At 44.9% G+C, this 22073-nt stretch overlaps 1 protein-coding gene across 1 annotated transcript in view; it reads left to right on the top strand.

Annotated features, from left to right (window-relative positions):
• The window catches only part of cacna1g (calcium channel, voltage-dependent, T type, alpha 1G subunit), a 360095-nt gene that overhangs the window by 219465 nt on the left and 118557 nt on the right, over positions 1–22073 (top strand). Inside the window, 4 exon segments of the mRNA XM_052478432.1 lie at positions 1252–1437; positions 2603–2717; positions 4783–4938; positions 14683–14748. Coding sequence (XP_052334392.1) covers positions 1252–1437; positions 2603–2717; positions 4783–4938; positions 14683–14748 — 523 coding nt within the window.

The following is a 22073-nucleotide window of genomic DNA, read 5'->3' as shown; positions in this document are numbered from 1 at the left end:
TTGTAGACTATTCCATTCCGTGCCACGAACACATCTAGACGAAGCAGGGATTGTAGACTATTCCATTCCGTGCCACGAACACATCTAGACGAAGCAGGGATTGTAGACTATTCCATTCAGTGGCACGAACACATCTAGACGAAGCAGGGATTGTAGACTATTCCATTCAGAGGCACGAACACATCTAGACGAAGCAGGGATTGTAGACTGTTCCATTCAGAGGCACGAACACATCTAGACGAAACAGGGATTGTAGACTATTCCATTCAGAGGCACGAACACATCTAGACGAAGCAGGGATTGTAGACTATTCCATTCAGAGACACTAACACATCTCGACGAAGCAGGGATTGTAGACTATTCCATTCAGAGGCACGGACACATCTAGACGAAGCAGGGATTGTAGACTATTCCATTCAGAGACACTAACACATCTCGACGAAGCAGGGATTGTAGACTATTCCATTCAGAGGCACGAACACATCTAGACGAAGCAGGGATTGTAGACTATTCCATTCAGAGACACTAACACATCTCGACGAAGCAGGGATTGTAGACTATTCCATTCAGAGGCACGGACATATCTCGACGAAGCAGGGATTGTAGACTGTTCCATGAGTCTGGTGCACAAGACGTGAAGGCAGTCTTGCCTCGTGTTTTAGTTCTGGGTGTCCGAGACGAGGTTGTCATTAACAAGGCAGGGTTTCATTTACATGGCACATTAGGTTCGAACTTATGGCACACTGACAAGTCTTTACTGCGTTAAGATATCAAGGCCTGACTTTTCAGATCGCTCTCCTTCCAGTGAGTGGCTTATCCTGTAACTGGGCACTGTATATGCGTGATCCCCTGTAGCTCAGTTGGTAGAGCACGGTGCCTGCAACACCAGGATATTGGGATGATTACCAGTAGGACGCATACGTAAAACAAATGTATGTATTCTAGACTGCAAGTCAGTTTGGATGAAAGCTTCTGCTAAATGGCATATAGTTAAGCAGTAAGTCCCGAGCGGGTGGGCTATACGGCCAGTAAACCACGACTAAGGGCTGTTCTTAGGCACTCCACAACCCCTGTGGTGTCTTATTGCTATTATAAACTGGTTACCAACGTAACTAGAGCAGTACAAATACATGTTTTGCCATACCTTTGGTATAGGGTCTGATATACCACGGCTGTCAGCCAATCAGCATTCAGGTCTCGAACCGCCCAGTTAATAAATACAATTACTATGTGTTCTCCATCTCTCCTCAGTGTATGGGAGATCGTGGGCCAGCAGGGCGGTGGTCTGTCTGTGCTGCGTACCTTCAGACTGATGCGCGTGTTGAAGCTGGTGCGCTTCATGCCCGCTCTGCAGAGGCAGCTGGTGGTGCTGATGAAGACCATGGACAACGTGGCCACCTTCTGTATGCTACTCATGCTCTTCATTTTCATCTTCAGGTATGGGCCTATGCGAAATGTGTTAAAAAAAAAAGTCATTTTGACACGTATGTCAGACGCACAAGCTGACACACGTTTATATGGAAATGAGGGGTAGCCTTTATCGCCGTTGTCTCAAAGTGAGGAGGGGAAGAAGGAGGTGGAGGGGAGGGAGGAAGACACTAGGTGGTACACGCAAGTACAATAGAGGTGCATACAGAGTGGTTGGTAAAGAGGGGTGGATAAAGAGGGGTGGATAAAGAGGGGTGGATAAAGAGGGGTGGATAAAGAAGGATGGATAAAGAGGGGTGGATAAAGAGGGGTGGATAAAGAGGGGTGGATAAAGAGGGTGGATAAAGAGGGGTGGATAAAGAGGGGTGGATAAAGAGAGGTGAAGAGTGTTCCACTTTGTCAGAACACTGGAGGGGAATAAACAAACACAAGAGACAGGAGGAATGGGGAAGAGAGGATAGAATGACACGAACGAGGGGAGATTCCCTCTTTTCATCAGCATCCCTGGTGCATCCTGTTTGGCCACTGGCAAGCTCAGCAAAATTAAATCTATGTGTAAGTTCTATACAACCAACACACACGCTCGCACATACACACGCACGCGCGCACACACACGCTCACACACACACGCGCACACACACACATACGCACATACACACGCACACACACCCATGCATGCAGGCACGCACGCACGCACGCACGCACGCACGCACGCACGCACGCACGCACACACACACACACACACACACACACACACACACACACACACACACACACACACACACACACACACACACACACACACACACAGTAGTTTGACTAGAACAGTGTGCTTAGACAAACACCCACTGAGTGTTTGAGTGAAGAGGAGCCAAGTTCACAGACTAGAGGCATAGTCACTGATCCCTCTACACCCACAAACTAGCCACATTGCTGTCTAGTCAGAATAACATAGAGAATACACACACATGTCCCATGGGTTCAGTTCTTTCCTATTCATAATTACACAACAAGAGAACAACAGCAGACTGATACAGTGGGAGTCTGAATCTATTTATCTTCTTTTCTCATGCCATGACTCCCTTTGGTGACCGCTCTCTCTCTCTTTCTCTCTCTACCTCTCCATCCTTCCCTCTCTCTTCCTCTGTCCTCCCGCTCCTTCTCTCTCCGTCAGTATCCTGGGCATGCATCTGTTTGGCTGTAAGTTTGGATCAGAGAGAGATGGAGACACTCTACCAGACAGGAAGAACTTTGACTCTCTGCTCTGGGCCATCGTCACTGTGTTTCAGGTGAGATCTCTCTACCGCTCTATCACTCTCCCTCCCTCGCTCCCTCTTTCACTCCAAAATCAAAGTCTGACAGACGTTTCCAAACTTGGCTGACTACCAAGATGAGTCCATATGGGCAATCTGTTGTGTAGGTCCAACTACACATCAAATGAATGTGAAAAAGGACAGCTGCTCTCTATTTCCTCTAATCCCCCTTTCTTATCTCTCCACTATCTAAATCTCTCTAAATCTCTCTACATCTCTCTCTCTCTACATCTCTTCACTCTCTACATCTCTCCACTCTCTACATCTCTCCACATCTCTCCACTCTCTACATCTCTCCACATCTCTCCACTCTCTACATCTCTCCACTCTCTACATCTCTCCACTCTCTACATCTCTCCCTCTCTACATCTCTCTACATCTCTCCACTATCTACATCTCTCTACATCTCTCCCTCTCTACATCTCTCCCTCTCTACATCTCTCCCTCTCTACATCTCTCCACTATCTAAATCTCTCTACATCTCTCTACATCGCTCCCTCTCTAAATCTCTCTACATCTCTCCACATCTCTCCCTCTCTACATCTCTCTACATCTCTCCACATCTCTCCCTCTCTTACATCTCTCCACATCTCTCCCTCTCTACATCTCTCTACATATCTCCACATCTCTCCCTCTCTACATCTCTCTACATCTCTCCCTCTCTACATCTCTCCACATCTCTCCCTCTCTACATCTCTCCACATCTCTCCCTCTCTACATCTCTCCACATCTCTCCCTCTCTACATCTCTCTACATCTCTCCATCTCCACATCTCTCCCTCTCTACATCTCTCTACTTCTCTCCCTCTCTACATCTCTCCACTATCTAAATCTCTCTACATCTCTCCCTCTCTACATCTCTCCACTATCTAAATCTATCTACATCTCTCTACATCTCTCCCTCTCTAAATCTCTCTACATCTCTCCACATCTCTCCCTCTCTACATCTCTCCACATCTCTCCCTCTCTACATCTCTCTGCATCTCTCCACATCTCTCCCTCTCTACATCTTTCCACATCTCTCCCTCTCTACATCTCTCCACATCTCTCCCTCTCTACATTTCTCCACATCTCTCCCTCTCTACATCTCTCTACATCTCTCCCTCTCTACATCTCTCCACATCTCTCCCTCTCTACATCTCTCTACATCTCTCCACTATCTACATCTCTCTACATCTCACCCTCTCTATATCTCTCTACATCTCTCCACATCTCTCCCTCTCTACATCTCTCCCTCTCTACATCTCTCCATCTCCACATCTCTCCCTCTCTATCTCTCTCTACATCTCTCCACTGTCTACATCTCTCTACATCTCTCCCTCTCTATATCTCTCTACATCTCTCCATCTCTCTACATCTCTCCACATATCTCCACTATCTACATCTCTCCACATCTCTCCCTCTCTATATCTCTCTACATCTCTCCTTCTCTACATCTCTCCATCTCTCTCCATCTCTCCCTCCCTACATCTCTCCACATCTCTTTACATCTCTCCATCTCTACATCTCTCCACATCTCTCCACTATCTACGTCTCTCTACATCTCTCCCTCTCTACATCTCTCCACCCTCTACATCTCTCCACATCTCTACATCTCTCCACATCTCTCCCTCTCTACATCTCTCCACATCTCTCCACTCTCTACTTCTCTTCACTCTCTACATCTCTCCACATCTCTCCCTCTCTACATCTCTCCACATCTCTCCACTCTCTACTTCTCTTCACTCTCTACATCTCTCTACATTTCTCCACATCTCTCCACTCTCTACATCTCTCCACTCTCTCCACTCTCTACATCGCTCCACTCTCTACATCTCTCCACTCTCTACATCTCTCCACTCTCTCCACTCTCTACATCGCTCCACTCTCTACATCTCTCTACATCTCTCCACTCTCTACATCTCTCCACTCTCTACATCTCTCCACATCTCTCCACTCTCTACATCTCTCCCTCTCAACAACTCTCCACTCTCTACATCTCTCCACTCGCTACATCTCTCTACATCTCTCCACTCTCTACATTTCTCCCTCGCTCCCTTCAGATCCTAACTCAAGAGGACTGGAACAAGGTGCTGTATAATGGTATGGCTTCCACCACTCCTGTGGCAGCTCTCTACTTCATCGCCCTCATGACCTTTGGGAACTACGTCCTCTTCAACCTGCTGGTGGCCATCTTGGTCGAAGGCTTCCAGACTGAGGTAAACTAAGTACACAAAACAATACACACAGGCACATAACGAGCTGGAAACGAGCTGGCCCATTCATCTGTGTCAATGTATTCATATACATTATCTTAAATCTTATATTCCTCCACCTTGACGCTCACCCTAAATATATGTTTTATTCTCTAATTGTGTCACTCTTTCTACTCCGAAAGATGTCCTCCCGTTCTCTCCTCCTCCCCTGTCTTACACATTCTCTTCAGCAGACAGGCTATACCCTTTCTCCATCCATCCATCCCTCCACCCCTCTCTCTTCTTTCATAATTACAGTTGTCATATTTTAACGATATTTAACAACATTTGACTTGAAGTGATGTCAACCATCATCAGGAAAATATGCTTGCATCACAATCACATTCTGGCTCCTATCTGATCCCCTTTACATCCCTCCTTATTGTTATCCCTCCCTTCTATTCTCCACTCATAAAACACAATACAAATCTCTCTCTCTCTCTCTCTCTCTCTCCCTCTCTCTCTCTCCCTCTCTCTCTCTCTCTCTCTCCCTCTCTCTCTCTCCCTCTCCGCATAGCCACGATTCTTCTCTGAAAGAGAGAGTGAGAGAGAGAGAGAGAGAGAGAGAGAGAGAGAGAGAGAGAGAGAGAGAGAGAGAGAGAGAGAGAGAGGAATACTGAGAGAGGGAAAGAGGGCGAGACATAGGACAACAGAGAGAGATAGAGAGACGGAGAAAGACAGAGAGTGAGGATGAATGTATGGTTTTGTTGAGAGTTAGACAGCATAGGTTTCATCTCTGCTATAAGAATGTATTCAGAGCAGCCCCGCTAGACATCGACTTTTAACGCTTGTCTCGACAAACAACTAAATCATTCCTGTTTGGCCTCTGCTTTGTTTTAATTGAACATTCCGTCTGATTCTTTTGCTCATTCATCTCTCTCTGTCTCTCTCTCTCATTATCTCTCTCTGTCTCTCTCTCTCATTCATCTCTCTCTGTCTCTCTCTCTCATTATCTCTCTCTGTCTCTCTCTCTCATTATCTCTCTCTGTCTCTCTCTCTCATTCATCTCTCTCTGTCTCTCTCTCTCATTATCTCTCTCTGTCTCTCTCTCTCATTCATCTCTCTCTGTCTCTCTCTCTCATTATCTCTCTCTGTCTCTCTCTCTCATTATCTCTCTCTGTCTCTCTCTCTCATTCATCTCTCTCTGTCTCTCTCTCTCATTATCTCTCTCTGTCTCTCTCTCTCATTATCTCTCTCTGTCTCTCTCTCTCATTATCTCTCTCTGTCTCTCTCTCATTATCTCTCTCTGTCTCTCTCTCTCATTCATCTCTCTCTGTCTCTCTCTCTCATTCATCTCTCTCTGTCTCTCTCTCTCATTATCTCTCTCTGTCTCTCTCTCTCATTATCTCTCTCTGTCTCTCTCTCATTCATCTCTCTCTGTCTCTCTCTCTCATTCATCTCTCTCTGTCTCTCTCTGTCATTATCTCTCTCTGTCTCTCTCTCTCTCATTCATCTCTCTCTGTCTCTCTCTCATTATCTCTCTCTGTCTCTCTCTCTCATTATCTCTCTCTGTCTCTCTCTCTCATTCATCTCTCTCTGTCTCTCTCTCTCATTATCTCTCTCTGTCTCTCTCTCTCATTCATCTCTCTCTGTCTCTCTCTCATTCATCTCTCTCTGTCTCTCTCTCTCATTCATCTCTCTCTGTCTCTCTCTCTCATTCATCTCTCTCTGTCTCTCTCTCTCATTATCTCTCTCTGTCTCTCTCTCTCATTCATCTCTCTCTGTCTCTCTCTCTCATTATCTCTCTCTGTCTCTCTCTCTCATTCATCTCTCTCTGTCTCTCTCTCATTCATCTCTCTCTGTCTCTCTCTCTCATTCATCTCTCTCTGTCTCTCTCTCTCATTATCTCTCTCTGTCTCTCTCTCTCATTCATCTCTCTCTGACTCTCTCTCATTATCTCTCTCTGTCTCTCTCTCTCATTCATCTCTCTCTGTCTCTCTCTCATTCATCTCTCTCTGTCTCTCTCTCATTATCTCTCTCTTTCTTTCTCGCAAATTGTGACAGCACCTGTGCTTTGATGTCTTGTGCTCTTTGAAAGAAGGTAGCACAGCGTAGAGGAGAAGAGGAGAGGGGAGGAGATAAGGACAGACAGGATGGACGAGCAGACAGACTCATATTTTAAAAAACTGATGAATTGGTCTGCTCTCTAGTTATTAGTCGTTACAACATTCTGGTTTCTAGGTCTGTTATCAGGTCGTCATTGTGTCCAGAGTAGCACAGTTATTTATGTTCAACATCTACTTCATCAGGCATCATGCAGCTCAGTTAGGAATGCATCATTTAGGAAGGTATTCTTCACAGCCTGAGAGAAGTGACCGTGGCTATGAAATGAACACAGCTCTTAGCTGAATCATACATGGAGTACAATGGGTAGCTGGAAAAGTGACCATGCATTTTTATGCTACGCAAGTCTTGTTTTTAAACCCTTGTGTTGTTTTTAACCATTGTTTTCTGGTCTAATGGACCCACAACATTATTATTTTTCAAACAATACAGCCATAAAAACGTACGTAGAAATCCTTAGATGTTGCCTTATATCAATTACAAGCAATATAGGCAGCATACATGGTTCATATTTGCCATTTAGCTCTGCTAGATCACATTTATCAATGAAAGCGCTATTTGTTTGTAAACAAAAATCAAAACATAGGTGGAATAAATCATGTTAATCTTGAACAAATATAAGTGAAACAAGGTTTTCATCACTATTGATGTTTATTGCTTTGAACTGAACAAACTCGAGGGACAAATTTGACATACAGTATTTTATGGAAATGATAAATGAGCCCCATTTAACACACATTAAGGCCGGTCTACACACCACATGAGGGACAGAGTTTCACTGTGTGTGTGTGTTGCAAATGTCTTTCTTGCACTTTATGCCTGTGTCCTGTGTCTTCCTGTCCTTCTTGGGTCCACACACATCATAGTGCTTCTTCTTGTTGCTACCGCAATCTGCAATCTAGAATGATAAAAACACTTAGTTCAGGAATTTTACTAACATCTCACTCACTCACATACAGTTGAAGTCAGAGGTTTACATACACTTAGGTTGGAGTTATTAAAACTCGTTTTTCAACCACTCCACACATTTCTTGTTAACAAACTATAGTTTTGGCAAATCGGTTAGGACATCTACTTTGTGCATGACACAAGTAATTTTTCCAACAATTGTTTACAGATAGATTATTTCACTTATAATTCACTGTATCACAATTCCAGTGGGTCAGAAGTTTACATACACTTAGTTGACAGCAGTGCCTTTAAACAGCTTGGAAAATGACAGAAAATAATTTAGGAGCTTCTGATAGGCTAATTGACATCATTTGAGTCCATTGGAGGTGTACCTGTGATGTATTTCAAGGCCTACCTTCGAACTCAGTGCCTCTTTGCTTGACATCCTGGGAAAATCAAAATAAATGAGCTAAGACTTCAGAAAAAAATGGTAGACCTCCACAAGTCTGGTTCATTCTTGGGAGCAATTTCCAAATGACTGAAGGTACCACGTTCATCTGTAAAAACAATAGTACGTAAGTATAAACACCATGGGACCACGCATTCGTCATACTGCTCAGGAAGGAGACGCGTTCTGTCTCCTAGAGATGAACGTACCTTGGTGCAAATCAATCCCAGAACGACAGCAAAGGACTTTGTGAAGATGCTGGAGGAAACAGGTACAAAAGTATCTATATCCACAGTTAAACAAGTCCTATGTCGACATAACCTGAAAGGCTGCTCAGCAAGGAAGAAGCCACTGCTCCAAAAGCGCCATAAAAAAGACAGATTACAGTTTGCAACTGCCCATGGGGACAAATATCGTACTTTTTGGATAAATGTCCTCTGGTCTGATGAAACAAAAATAGAACTGCTTGGCCATAATGACCATCATTATGTTTGGAGGAAAAAGGGGGAGGCTTGCAAGCCGAAGAACACCATCCCAACCGTGAAGCACGGGGGTGGCAGCATCATGTTGTGGGGGTGCTTTGCTGCAGGAGGGACTGGTGCACTTCACAAAATAGATTGCATCATGAGGCAGGAAAAGTATGTGGATATATGGAAGCAACATCTCAAGACACCAGTCAGGAAGTTATATCTTGGGTCAAATGGGTCTTCCAAATGGACAATGACCCTAAGAATACTTCCAAAGTTGTGGCAAAATGGCTTAAGGGCAACAAAGTCAAGGTATTGGAGTGGCCATCACAAAGCCCTGACCTCAATCCTATAGAACATTTGTGGGCAGAACTGAATAAGCGTGTGCAAGCAAGGAGGCCCAACGTATTGTGGGAAGCTTGTGGAAGGCTACCCGAAATGTTTGACCCAAGTTAATCAATTTAAGGGCAATGCTGCCAAATTCTAATTGAGTGTATGTAGACGTCTGACCCACTGGGAATGTGATGAAAGAATTAAAAGCTGAAATAAATCATTCTCTCTATTATTATTCTGACATTTCACATTCTTAAAATAAAGTGATGATCCTAACTGACCTACGACAGGGAATTTTTACTACGATTAAATGTCAGGAATTGTGAAAAACTGAAATGTATTTGGCTAAGGTGTATGTAAACTTCCGACTTCATCTGTATATAGTTACAGCAGGTCAAGTTAGGAGAGTCGGGCACACACATGCAACAACATCACTCACACTTACTTCCGGTATTGAAGTTTTGGTTCTGTGGGACAGGCGGATGGGGCACCAGCATCCTCATCCTGGACCCTCTTCACGATGGCTAAAGAAGCTGGGGTCCTTGGGATATGTTGCCTCCTCTGGATTTGACGTCTAACCAATGCCTTGCCCAGCTCTTCAAGAAAGAAGTGTCTCCTCTAGAGCTTCATTCTGTTCCAATCTGGGTTCAACGCCATCCAGATGACAAAAATGTTGTATGCCGAGATGTCCAAGATGTTGAAGAATATCACAAGTGGCCAGTGTAGGGTTATTCTGTTGGAGTTGCAGCCAGTCACCAGCTTGTCTAAATTCTGCTTTTTGATATTCTTGGCCGCAGCTTCTCCCACCTCTATGCAGAATACTTATGAGTACCACATTATGATTACCACATTTTTATGAGTACCACATCTTCTCAGGGGCTCCTCCATCTGGCTTCCCCGTATAAACGTGCATGTTCCACGCATATAATGAAGCAGCCTCACAGGCAGCCCAGATCTTGTACCCATATTTTCCAGGTTTAGACAGTATGTACTGTCTGAAGGGGCAGCAGCCCCTAAATCCCATAAGTTGCTCATCAACAGTGATGTTTGGCCCAGGGTTGTAAAACAGGGGTAGGCGATCCACCCACTTGTCCCACACTGACCTGATTGCAGCTAGCTTGTCCCTCTGCCGCCTAGCAGGTCTGGTGTCTCGGTTATCGAAGCGGATAATCCTGGAAATAATGTGGAAGTTTTCCAGAGACATTGTTGCACGGAAAAGTTAGCTGCCAGGTTCTTTATCCCACAGGGATTATGTGGAGTCCCCATTGGATCGGAAAACACCAGCAAGGATAAGAACCCCAAAGTATGCATGTAAATGAGTTTGGTCCATCTCCTTCCATCTTTCTCCAAAAACACGCCTTCCCTCCAAATTAGTACAGTCCAGAATGATTTTCTGTATGGTGTCTGGGATGAACTGTTCAAAAGAAGACTTTATGTCCTGTACATGAGTAACCGCCATCCGTGTCGGCCCTGGTTGCATCCGTATCACATTGGCAGCCATGCGGGATGGCTCATTCCTTGGGCAAGAAAAAATAAATGACATCCATATTTCTCCTTATGCAGGCTGCTGATGAACTCCTCATGCAGGCTGCTCAGCTGGTTGCTGACGGGCTGGTCCTGGGGCTGGCTGCTGACAGGCTGGTCCTGGGGCAGGCTGCTGACAGGCTGGTCCTGGGGCTGGCTGCTGACAGGCTGGTCCTGGGGCTGGCTGCTGACAGGCTGGTCCTGGGGCTGGCTGCTGACAGGCTGGTCCTGGGGCTGGCTGCTGACAGGCTGGTCCTGGGGCTGGCTGCTGACAGGCTGGTCCTGGGGCTGGCTGCTGACGGGCTGGTCCTGGGGCTGGCTGCTGACAGGCTGGTCCTGGGGCTGGCTGCTGACGGGCTGGTCCTGGGGCTGGCTGCTGACGGGCTGGTCCTGGCTGCTGATGGGCTGGTCCTGGGGCTGGCTGCTGACAGGCTGGTCCTGGGGCTGGTCCTGGGGCTGGCTGCTGACAGGCTGGTCCTGGGGCTGGTCCTGGGGCTGGCTGCTGACAGGCTGGTCCTGGGGCTGGCTCACTGTCCAACTGTCCAACTCACTGTCAGACTCCGAATTGACAGAGACATGATCCTCATATTCAGAAAGTCCTTCATCTTCCAAAGTGGAAGACTCTCCTTCCCCACTAGCTTTTCTCTCTGCAACAATTATTTACATTTTTTGTTGTTGAAAAACCTAAGAAAGAAATGTTGAAACCTATCCATCCAAAAAACACAGAGAACCAGAAAACCTTGGCTTACGCCTTCACTATGGTAAAACACTAACACAATACAGAAATATATTACGGAAAAATAAGGAACAGCATGGCAGAAAACAGCTCATTGTGATTGAAGAATTGATAGAATCAAATGACTTCTGGGAAAATTGGAACAGACCTCACAAACAACAACACAAATAGTTACCTATCCAAACTTCTCCAACCTTTTCTGACATATATATTTTTTAAAACAAGAGCTTATAATCTTAAAGTCAGATATTAAAGAGTACCGGAACCCACTGAATTATCCAATTACCATGTGTGAGCTACAGGACTAAATACAAACCCTCCAACCAAAAAAGGCCTGTGGTGTTGATGGTATACTAAACAAAATGCTAAAGATATTTATACCACACATTGGCTATTCTTAAACTCTTCAACATTATCCTTAGCTCTGGCATCTTCCCTAATATTTGGGACAAAGGCCTGATAATTACCGTAGAATATGTGTCAGCAGCTATCTCTGAAAAAAAATCCTCTGCATTATCATCAACAGCACTCCAACATTTCCTCAGTGAAAATAATGTCCTGAGCAAATGTCAAATTGGCTTCTTACCAAAATAGCGTATGATATACCCTGCACACCCTTATTGATAAACAAGCAGAACAAAGCAAAAACAAAGTCTTCTCAAGCCTTTGACTCAATGTGGCATGAGGGTCTGCTATACCAATTGATGGAATGTGGTGTTGGGGAAAAACATACAACATTATAAAATCCATGTACACAAACCACAAGTGTGTGGTAAAAATTGGCAATAAACACACAGATTTCTTTCCTCTGTGCCGTGGGGGTGAGACAGGGAGCCCCACCCTCTTCAGCAGCTTGAGCCCCACCCTCTTCAACATATATATCAATGCATTGGTGAGGGCACTAGAACAGTCTGTTGCACCCAGCCTCACCCTGCTGGACTCTGAAATCAAATGTCTACTGTTTCCAGATAATCTGATGCTTCTGTCCCCAACCAAGGAGGGCCTACAACAGCACCTAGATATGTCCCCAACCAATGAGGGCCTACAACAGCACCTAGATATGTCCCCAACCAATGAGGGCCTACAACAGCACCTAGATCTGTCCCCAACCAATGAGGGCCTACAACAGCACCTAGATATGTCCCCAACCAATGAGGGCCTATAGCAGCACCTAGATCTGTCCCCAACCAATGAGGGCCTACAACAGCACCTAGATCTTCTGCACAGATTATGCCAGACTTAGGCCCTGACAGTAAATCTCACTAAAACGAAAATAATGATGTTCCAAAAAATATCCAGTTGCCAAGACAACAAATACAAATTCTATATAGACACTATTTGCCCGAGACCACACAAAGAATTACACCTACCTCGGCCTAAACATCAACACCACAGGTAACTTCCACAAGGCTGTGAACCATCTACGAGACAAGGCAAGAAGGGCCTTCTATGCCATCAAAAGGAACATAAAACTCGACATACCAATTAGGATCTGGCAAAAAAATACTTCAATTAGTTATCGAACCCATAACCCTCTATGGTTGTGAGGTCTGGGGTCCGCTCACCAACCAAGAATTCACAAAATGTGTCAAACACATAATTGAGACTCTGCATGCAGGATTCTGCAAAAATATCCTCAATGTACAACGTAGAACACCAAATAATGCATGCAGAGCACTAATTATCAAAATCCACAAAAGAGCTGTTCAATTCTACAACCACCTAAAAGGAAGCGATGCCCACACTTTCCACCAGAAAGCCCTCACCTACAGAGAGATTAACCTAGAAAAGACTCCCCTCAGCCAGCTGGTTCTGGGGCTTTGTACACAAACACAAACAGACCCTACAAACCCTACAAAGTCCCAGGACAGAAACACATTTAGACCCAACCGAATGATGAGAAAACAAAAAGAGAACTTTTTGACACTGGAAAGAATCAAGCAAAAAACGGAGCAAATTGGAATCTGGCCCTAAACAGAGACCTGGAACAGATCTAGGATGATGTGTATTATCAGCTCACCAGTGTAGACTCCACATTACAACACACACACACTAACACACACTGTCTCCCCAATCCCGAGGCCTAATGTCCAAAACTGTTAAGCTGCAGCATTAGCCTCGACTTCCCCACCTCTTCACTTCCTCTCCTTCTCTTCCTCTCCTCCTCTCCTTGTCTTCTTCTCCTCCTCAAATTCATTCACTCTGTTTTTTCTTACATCCTTTTCTGCAAACACAGAGTTTATTTTTAGTTGGCCGAACTTTGCAGTGCGTCAGGGTTGCTAGGTAACGATCGGGTGAATGACGTGAGTTGGGATGAGAGATGTTATGTTCTGGAGCCATGTCCTGGTACACAAACACACATACACAGACACACATACATACACGCCTCGTCGCTCCCTGTCCCCACAAATGGCTGGACATGATGACATTGGGGGCTCTGTTACAGTGTGCTGTGCTGTGTACCCTCCACTTATGACTCATAAGTGACTGAATGACTTAATGTATAACTCATGCGTATAATTGCACACAAGAACATATGCTATGGCATTGAGCTGAGCTCATTTTTCCTGTGTGTTATTGCTACTGCTAATGCTAACTGCATTCTGCTATGATTGGAGTTTGAGCGTCGCTACAATGTATACTGATGGGATTTCTCTTCTCTACTGTGTCTGTGTCTCTCTAGCATGTGGCAGAATATATACATTATATTTCTACCTGATCAACCTAATTCTCTTTCTGCTTTGTTTGCTGCTGCGATGCCTCTCCTTTCTTATCTTCCTATCTTTCTCGCTCTTTTACTCATTCTCTCTCTCTCTCTCTCTCTCTCTCTCTCTCTCTCTCTCTCTCTCTCTCTCTCTCTCTCTCTCTCTTTCTCTCTCTCTCTCTCTTTCTATGTCCCTCTCTCTCACCCTTTCCTCTCTCACCCTCTCCTCTCTCTCTCTCTCTCTCTCTCTCTCTCTCTCTCTCTCTCTCTCTCTCTCTCTCTCTCTCTCTCTCTCTCTCTCTCTCTCTCTCTCTCTCTCTCTCTCTCTCTCTCTCTCTGTCTCTCTATCCCCCTCTGCTTCCCTCTCTTCCTGCTGTAAAACATCACACACTTCCACTTTAGGAAGTGCCTACGACAGATGACTTGCATGTCCAGTTGAGCGTTATTCAACTGCCTATAGGGTCAGGGGTATGTACTGTACTGCAATGTGCTCCCACCTCCTCCCTCTCTCTCACCCTCCCTCTCTCTCTCTCCCACTCAGGCTCCCCCTGTCTCTCTACCCTCCACCACCCCTCTGCACGATGCCACGGCTGTTGAGACTAACCAGGTTGACAGTGTGTGTGTTCAGTGTGTGTGTGTGTTCAGTCGGTGTGTGTGTGTTCACCGTCTTAACTGTAGTATCAGGCGTTGGTTGTTTGGTAGTTGGTTGTTTTTCTGTTGGAAAGCAGAGTCCTCTCAGACATCTCTCTCTCCTCAGGTCCACTGGTTCCTTTCTTTAGCCTCGGGGTGCAAACAAACAAGCCCGCTAGAAACCTGCCAAGAGTCGCCAGGCTAAAGCTACTGCGCTACAGTAGAAACGTCCCTAAAGAGCGCTCCGGGTTAAGCCTCTCTGTTTTAATCTAGCTAGAGGAGAGAGGATGTGGGTTAAGACTGAGGAGAAGCTTCAGTTCAGTCAGTTAGAAAATATTTTACGGAGGCTAACAAAGAGGATATAGCTAACCCTGGGAGTGGGAGTTTGAGGAGAGTCTGCTCTGTTTGGTCTGTAGTAGTTGACCCTGTAGCCAATCTGTCACTTTGTGGACGTGCCTCCCTGTCCTGTGTGCTTCCTGTAGTTGTATCTGTTTGTGTGTATTGGAGGCGGTTCGAAAACATGACAACTTTGTGTTAGCACCCAGAGCTAAAGCTTAGGCCTTATGCACTGGGCTAACACAGTCTTCAGTCGTGCAGGCAGCCAATCAAAACCTGGTTGTCACATCTGCACCTGTGGCCAGGAGAAGCAGGAGAGACGACTGGAGACGACTGGAGGCCTTGTCAAGTGAAGTTCCATCAACACTCCCACATACACACTTCCCCCTCCAAAAGCGCACTCACACATTTCTCCATTCACACCTTTAGAGTGGCTTAATTGAGATTCTCTTTTGAGAACCTGTCTATTATTTTCTATCAGGTCCTATTATCAGCAGGCCTGCTCTAGCCCATCTCTCCCTCCCTCCCTCCCTCCCTCCCTCCCTCCCTCCCTCCCTCCCTCCCTCCCTCCCTCCCTCCCTCCCTCCCTTCCGCCCCTCTCCCTAGCGTCTGCCTAAATTGGCCTGCCCATTTGTAAACAAGCCATTTCATACCCGTCTTCTATTTCTGTGCTGCTGAACTACTCCCCATGGAATACTGTTCCCGCTCCTTGTTCCTTCTTCTGACTTTGTTGTTTTCAAATCAAATGCCTCCCTTGGCGCAGCTATTGATAAGGAGTGGAAGAGCACTGCTATCCCTAGTTGCCTACAGTTGCCTACAGTATGTTAAATGTGTTGTTCAAATAATCAAGATGGATGATCAAATCAACCAAAGGGCCACAACTTAGCTCCGTCACTTCAATACATCTATTATTCATGCATTTATTCGTTCATCCATTCATTTGTCGATCAGTGCATTCTGTTCCAGACTTGTGCTCATCTGTAAAAGTCCAGAGTTTCAATGTGTCCAGCTGGTGGTTTTAAAGGCTGTGATCAGCAGAATGACTATTAGCCAATAAATACGGCTACTCTTGTGAGAGGCAGATCAATAGCAGAGCAGACCTTAATCTGATTCAAACCCTCACAGACTCACTGCCAACTCAGAACGATACAGAGGCAGCAACCAGCTCTTAAACAATAAGGCCTGAGACCCATTAGTGACCAGTCATCTGAAATTAGGCTCAACTCTCACACTGCCCCAGGTAAATTGGCTCGTTAGCTTACGGACAGGCAGCTTAGGGTTGAACCTTACACTGCATCTCAAATGGTCACCTAACGGTTAAACACTATGTGTCAGACAGTCACCTTACGGTTCAACCTCGTTCCTCTGCCCCAGAAAGGAGATATGGGAGTCAGGTTGGTCCCTTGGTCACGGACATGGTACCGAGCAAAGCCCCGGCTGTGGTCCTGGCTACACCCACATATTCAGCCCTGTCTAGGGTCCCTTCCATACAGGCCCTACTGGGCTGTCCCTCTCTCTACAGTGGTCTCCGGGGTCCAGGAGACTCAGATGGGCCCCTGGCCTAGTGCTGGGCCTGCCGTGAGTACCACACACACAATGATTATCTCATACACAAATATGCAGAGTACCACACACACCCAGGCACTGCGTGCCTAACTCCATCACGCAAGAGAAAAGAAGCTATACCTGCCCTTCCTCCCCATTCCTCACTCCATCAAGGATGAGGGGTGGGGGGTGACTGGGTACCCACAATGCTTTGTGTGCCCACCATTACTTGAAAGAAGTTTACTACCAGCCCAAACCACCATGTAGCCCTTCCCCCTACCCCTCTCCACCCTTCCCTTCCTCTCTGGTCTACTCAATTGCAAATGGGGATGGGAAGTGTGGAGTCTGGATATCCACAATGCCCTGTGCTGAGGCTCTACTGAGCTTGTCCAATCACAGCTGTTTGATGTATGTTGTTCACTGAGGCAGTTTTTTGAATTGAACCGTTATTTAACTGGGCAAGTCGGTTAAGACCAATTGATAGAATCTGTGTGAACTTCTGAGCTGCTATGCTTGTTGTATTTGAGACGTCGTTCACTGTTTCCCTGTTGTGGTTTTTAGCTGTGTGTGCCGTGGATTCATTCTGTGGTTACTTTATAGTGTGTTATTAGTAGATGATGCAATGCTCCCATTGGATTCTACTGTACATAACCTATTCTCTTATTCACCTGTTACTCAGATCCTGCTGAAGGCCTTCCTCAGAGGAATGAACAGTTAAACAACAAGCATTGACCCGCTCATTTAAAACCAATGGGAGACAGTGCAGCTAGATCCTCTATCTATCCTTTGTCTGAATGGTCAGCACTGTTTTCACCCTGTTATTATAAGTCCTATCTTCTCTCTGAGTCAGAGGTTTAGGGGTTTAGCTGGAAAATCCCCAGGCAGATGAGTATGGAAATCACAAGTAGAGAAATGATTAGTTTTGCGGCCATCGCATCCGCAAGTGTAGGCCTAAGGCTGATTGGCTGGCTAGTTTATTACCGACTCTCTCTCCTAGACGGTCTGGAAATCAGGTCTGACAGGTACACACACGCGCACACACACACAAACACACACATGCAAGGTTGACACACACACACGTGCATCCGCACGCACACAAATGCACATGCACATGCACAGATGCAAGCATACACACACACATACACACAGACGCACGCACACACAAATGCACACACACACACGCATACAGACACACATACACACACGCATACACACCCTCATAAACACATGCATACGCATACGCACACACACACACACACACACACCCTCATAAACACACGCATACACACACACACACACACACACACACACACACACACACACACACACACACACACACACACACACACACACACACACACACACACACACACACACACAAAGAAAGTGATTTGTTAGCTTTGATTAGCAAAATGGAGATTTGGGTCGGGACCGTGCATGCAATAGAGAGAGAGAGAAAGACAACAAAATGCATAACATTTATAGAATATTGCAGGTCGGGACCGTGCAATAGAGAGAGAGAGAAAGACAACAAAATGCATAACATTTATAGAATATGGCCGGTCGGGACCGTGCAATAGAGAGAGAGAGAAAGACAACAAAATGCATAACATTTATAGAATATTGCCGGTCGGGACCGTGCAATAGAGAGAGAGAGAAATACAACAAAATGCATAACATTTCTAGAATATTGCCGGTCGGGACCGTGCAATAGAGAGAGAGAGAAAGACAACAAAATGCATAACATTTATAGAATTTTGCCGGTCGGGACCGTGCAATAGAGAGAGAGAGAAAGACAACAAAATGCATAACATTTATAGAATATTGCCGGTCGGGACCGTGCAATAGAGAGAGAGAGAAAGACAACAAAATGCATAACATTTATAGAATATTGCCGGTCGGGACCGTGCAATAGAGAGAGAGAGAAAGACAACAAAATGCATAACATTTATAGAATGTTGCCGGTCGGGACCGTGCAATAGAGAGAGAGAGAAAGACAACAAAATGCATAACATTCATAGAATATGGCCGGTCGGGACCGTGCATGCAATAGAGAGAGAGAAAGACAACCAAATGCATAACATTTATAGAATATTGCCGGTCGGGACCGTGCAATAGAGAGAGAGAGAAAGACAACAAAATGCATAACATTTATAGAATATTGCCGGTCGGGACCGTGCAATAGAGAGAGAGAGAGAAAGACAACAAAATGCATAACATTTATAGAATATTGCCGGTCGGGACCGTGCAATAGAGAGAGAGAGAAAGACAACAAAATGCATAACATTCATAGAATATTGCCGGTCGGGACCGTGCATGCAATAGTGAGAGAGAGAAAGACAACAAAATGCATAACATTTATAGAATATTGCAGGTCGGGACCGTGCAATAGAGAGAGAGAGAAAGACAACCAAATGCATAACATTTATAGAATATGGCCGGTCGGGACCGTGCAATAGAGAGAGAGAGAAAGACAACCAAATGCATAACATTTATAGAATATTGCCGGTCGGGACCGTGCAATAGAGAGAGAGAGAGAAAGACAACAAAATGCATAACATTTATAGAATATTGCCGGTCGGGACCGTGCAATAGAGAGAGAGAGAAAGACAACAAAATGCATAACATTCATAGAATATTGCCGGTCGGGACCGTGCATGCAATAGTGAGAGAGAGAAAGACAACAAAATGCATAACATTTATAGAATATTGCAGGTCGGGACCGTGCAATAGAGAGAGAGAGAAAGACAACCAAATGCATAACATTTATAGAATATGGCCGGTCGGGACCGTGCAATAGAGAGAGAGAGAAAGACAACCAAATGCATAACATTTATAGAATATTGCCGGTCGGGACCGTGCAATAGAGAGAGAGAGAAATACAACAAAATGCATAACATTTATAGAATATTGCCGGTCGGGACCGTGCAATAGAGAGAGAGAGAAAGACAACAAAATGCATAACATTTATAGAATATTGCCGGTCGGGACCGTGCAATAGAGAGAGAGAGAAAGACAACAAAATGCATAACATTTATAGAATATGGCCGGTCGGGACCGTGCAATAGAGAGAGAGAGAAAGACAACAAAATGCATAACATTCATAGAATATGGCCGGTCGGGACCGTGCATGCAATAGTGAGAGAGAGAAAGACAACAAAATGCATAACATTTATAGAATATTGCAGGTCGGGACCGTGCAATAGAGAGAGAGAGAAAGACAACCAAATGCATAACATTTATAGAATATGGCCGGTCGGGACCGTGCAATAGAGAGAGAGAGAAAGACAACCAAATGCATAACATTTATAGAATATTGCCGGTCGGGACCGTGCAAGAGAGAGAGAGAAATACAACAAAATGCATAACATTTATAGAATATTGCCGGTCGGGACCGTGCAATAGAGAGAGAGAGAAAGACAACAAAATGCATAACATTTATAGAATATTGCCGGTCGGGACCGTGCAATAGAGAGAGAGAGAAAGACAACAAAATGCATAACATTTATAGAATATGGCCGGTCGGGACCGTGCAATAGAGAGAGAGAGAAAGACAACAAAATGCATAACATTCATAGAATATGGCCGGTCGGGACCGTGCAATAGAGAGAGAGAGAAAGACAACAAAATGCATAACATTTATAGAATGTTGCCGGTCGGGACCGTGCAATAGAGAGAGAGAGAAAGACAACAAAATGCATAACATTCATAGAATATGGCCGGTCGGGACCGTGCATGCAATAGAGAGAGAGAAAGACAACCAAATGCATAACATTTATAGAATATTGCAGGTCGGGACCGTGCAATAGAGAGAGAGAGAAAGACAACCAAATGCATAACATTTATAGAATATTGCAGGTCGGGACCGTGCAATAGAGAGAGAGAGAAAGACAACAAAATGCATAACATTTATAGAATATTGCAGGTCGGGACCGTGCAATAGAGAGAGAGAGAAAGACAACCAAATGCATAACATTTATAGAATATGGCCGGTCGGGACCGTGCAATAGAGAGAGAGAGAAAGACAACCAAATGCATAACATTTATAGAATATTGCCGGTCGGGACCGTGCAATAGAGAGAGAGAGAGAAAGACAACAAAATGCATAACATTTATAGAATATTGCCGGTCGGGACCGTGCAATAGAGAGAGAGAGAGAAAGACAACAAAATGCATAACATTCATAGAATATTGCCGGTCGGGACCGTGCATGCAATAGTGAGAGAGAGAAAGACAACAAAATGCATAACATTTATAGAATATTGCAGGTCGGGACCGTGCAATAGAGAGAGAGAGAAAGACAACCAAATGCATAACATTTATAGAATATGGCCGGTCGGGACCGTGCAATAGAGAGAGAGAAAGACAACCAAATGCATAACATTTATAGAATATTGCCGGTCGGGACCGTGCAATAGAGAGAGAGAGAAATACAACAAAATGCATAACATTTCTAGAATATTGCCGGTCGGGACCGTGCAATAGAGAGAGAGAGAAAGACAACAAAATGCATAACATTTATAGAATATTGCCGGTCGGGACCGTGCAATAGAGAGAGAGAGAAAGACAACAAAATGCATAACATTTATAGAATATGGCCGGTCGGGACCGTGCAATAGAGAGAGAGAGAAAGACAACAAAATGCATAACATTTATAGAATATTGCCGGTCGGGACCGTGCAATAGAGAGAGAGAGAGAAAGACAACAAAATGCATAACATTTATAGAATATTGCCGGTCGGGACCGTGCAATAGAGAGAGAGAGAAAGACAACAAAATGCATAACATTTATAGAATATTGCCGGTCGGGACCGTGCAATAGAGAGAGAGAGAAAGACAACAAAATGCATAACATTTATAGAATGTTGCCGGTCGGGACCGTGCAATAGAGAGAGAGAGAAAGACAACAAAATGCATAACATTCATAGAATATGGCCGGTCGGGACCGTGCATGCAATAGAGAGAGAGAAAGACAACCAAATGCATAACATTTATAGAATATTGCCGGTCGGGACCGTGCAATAGAGAGAGAGAGAAAGACAACAAAATGCATAACATTTATATTAATATTGCCGGTCGGGACCGTGCAATAGAGAGAGAGAGAGAAAGACAACAAAATGCATAACATTTATAGAATATTGCCGGTCGGGACCGTGCAATAGAGAGAGAGAGAAAGACAACAAAATGCATAACATTCATAGAATATTGCCGGTCGGGACCGTGCATGCAATAGAGAGAGAGAGAAAGACAACAAAATGCATAACATTTATAGAATATTGCAGGTCGGGACCGTGCAATAGAGAGAGAGAGAAAGACAACCAAATGCATAACATTTATAGAATATGGCCGGTCGGGACCGTGCAATAGAGAGAGAGAGAGAAAGACAACCAAATGCATAACATTTATAGAATATGGCCGGTC

This window comes from Oncorhynchus keta, chromosome 24 (assembly GCF_023373465.1).
Source record: "Oncorhynchus keta strain PuntledgeMale-10-30-2019 chromosome 24, Oket_V2, whole genome shotgun sequence".
Taxonomy (NCBI): domain Eukaryota; kingdom Metazoa; phylum Chordata; class Actinopteri; order Salmoniformes; family Salmonidae; genus Oncorhynchus; species Oncorhynchus keta.
This window is presented reverse-complemented; position numbering and strand designations above follow the sequence as displayed.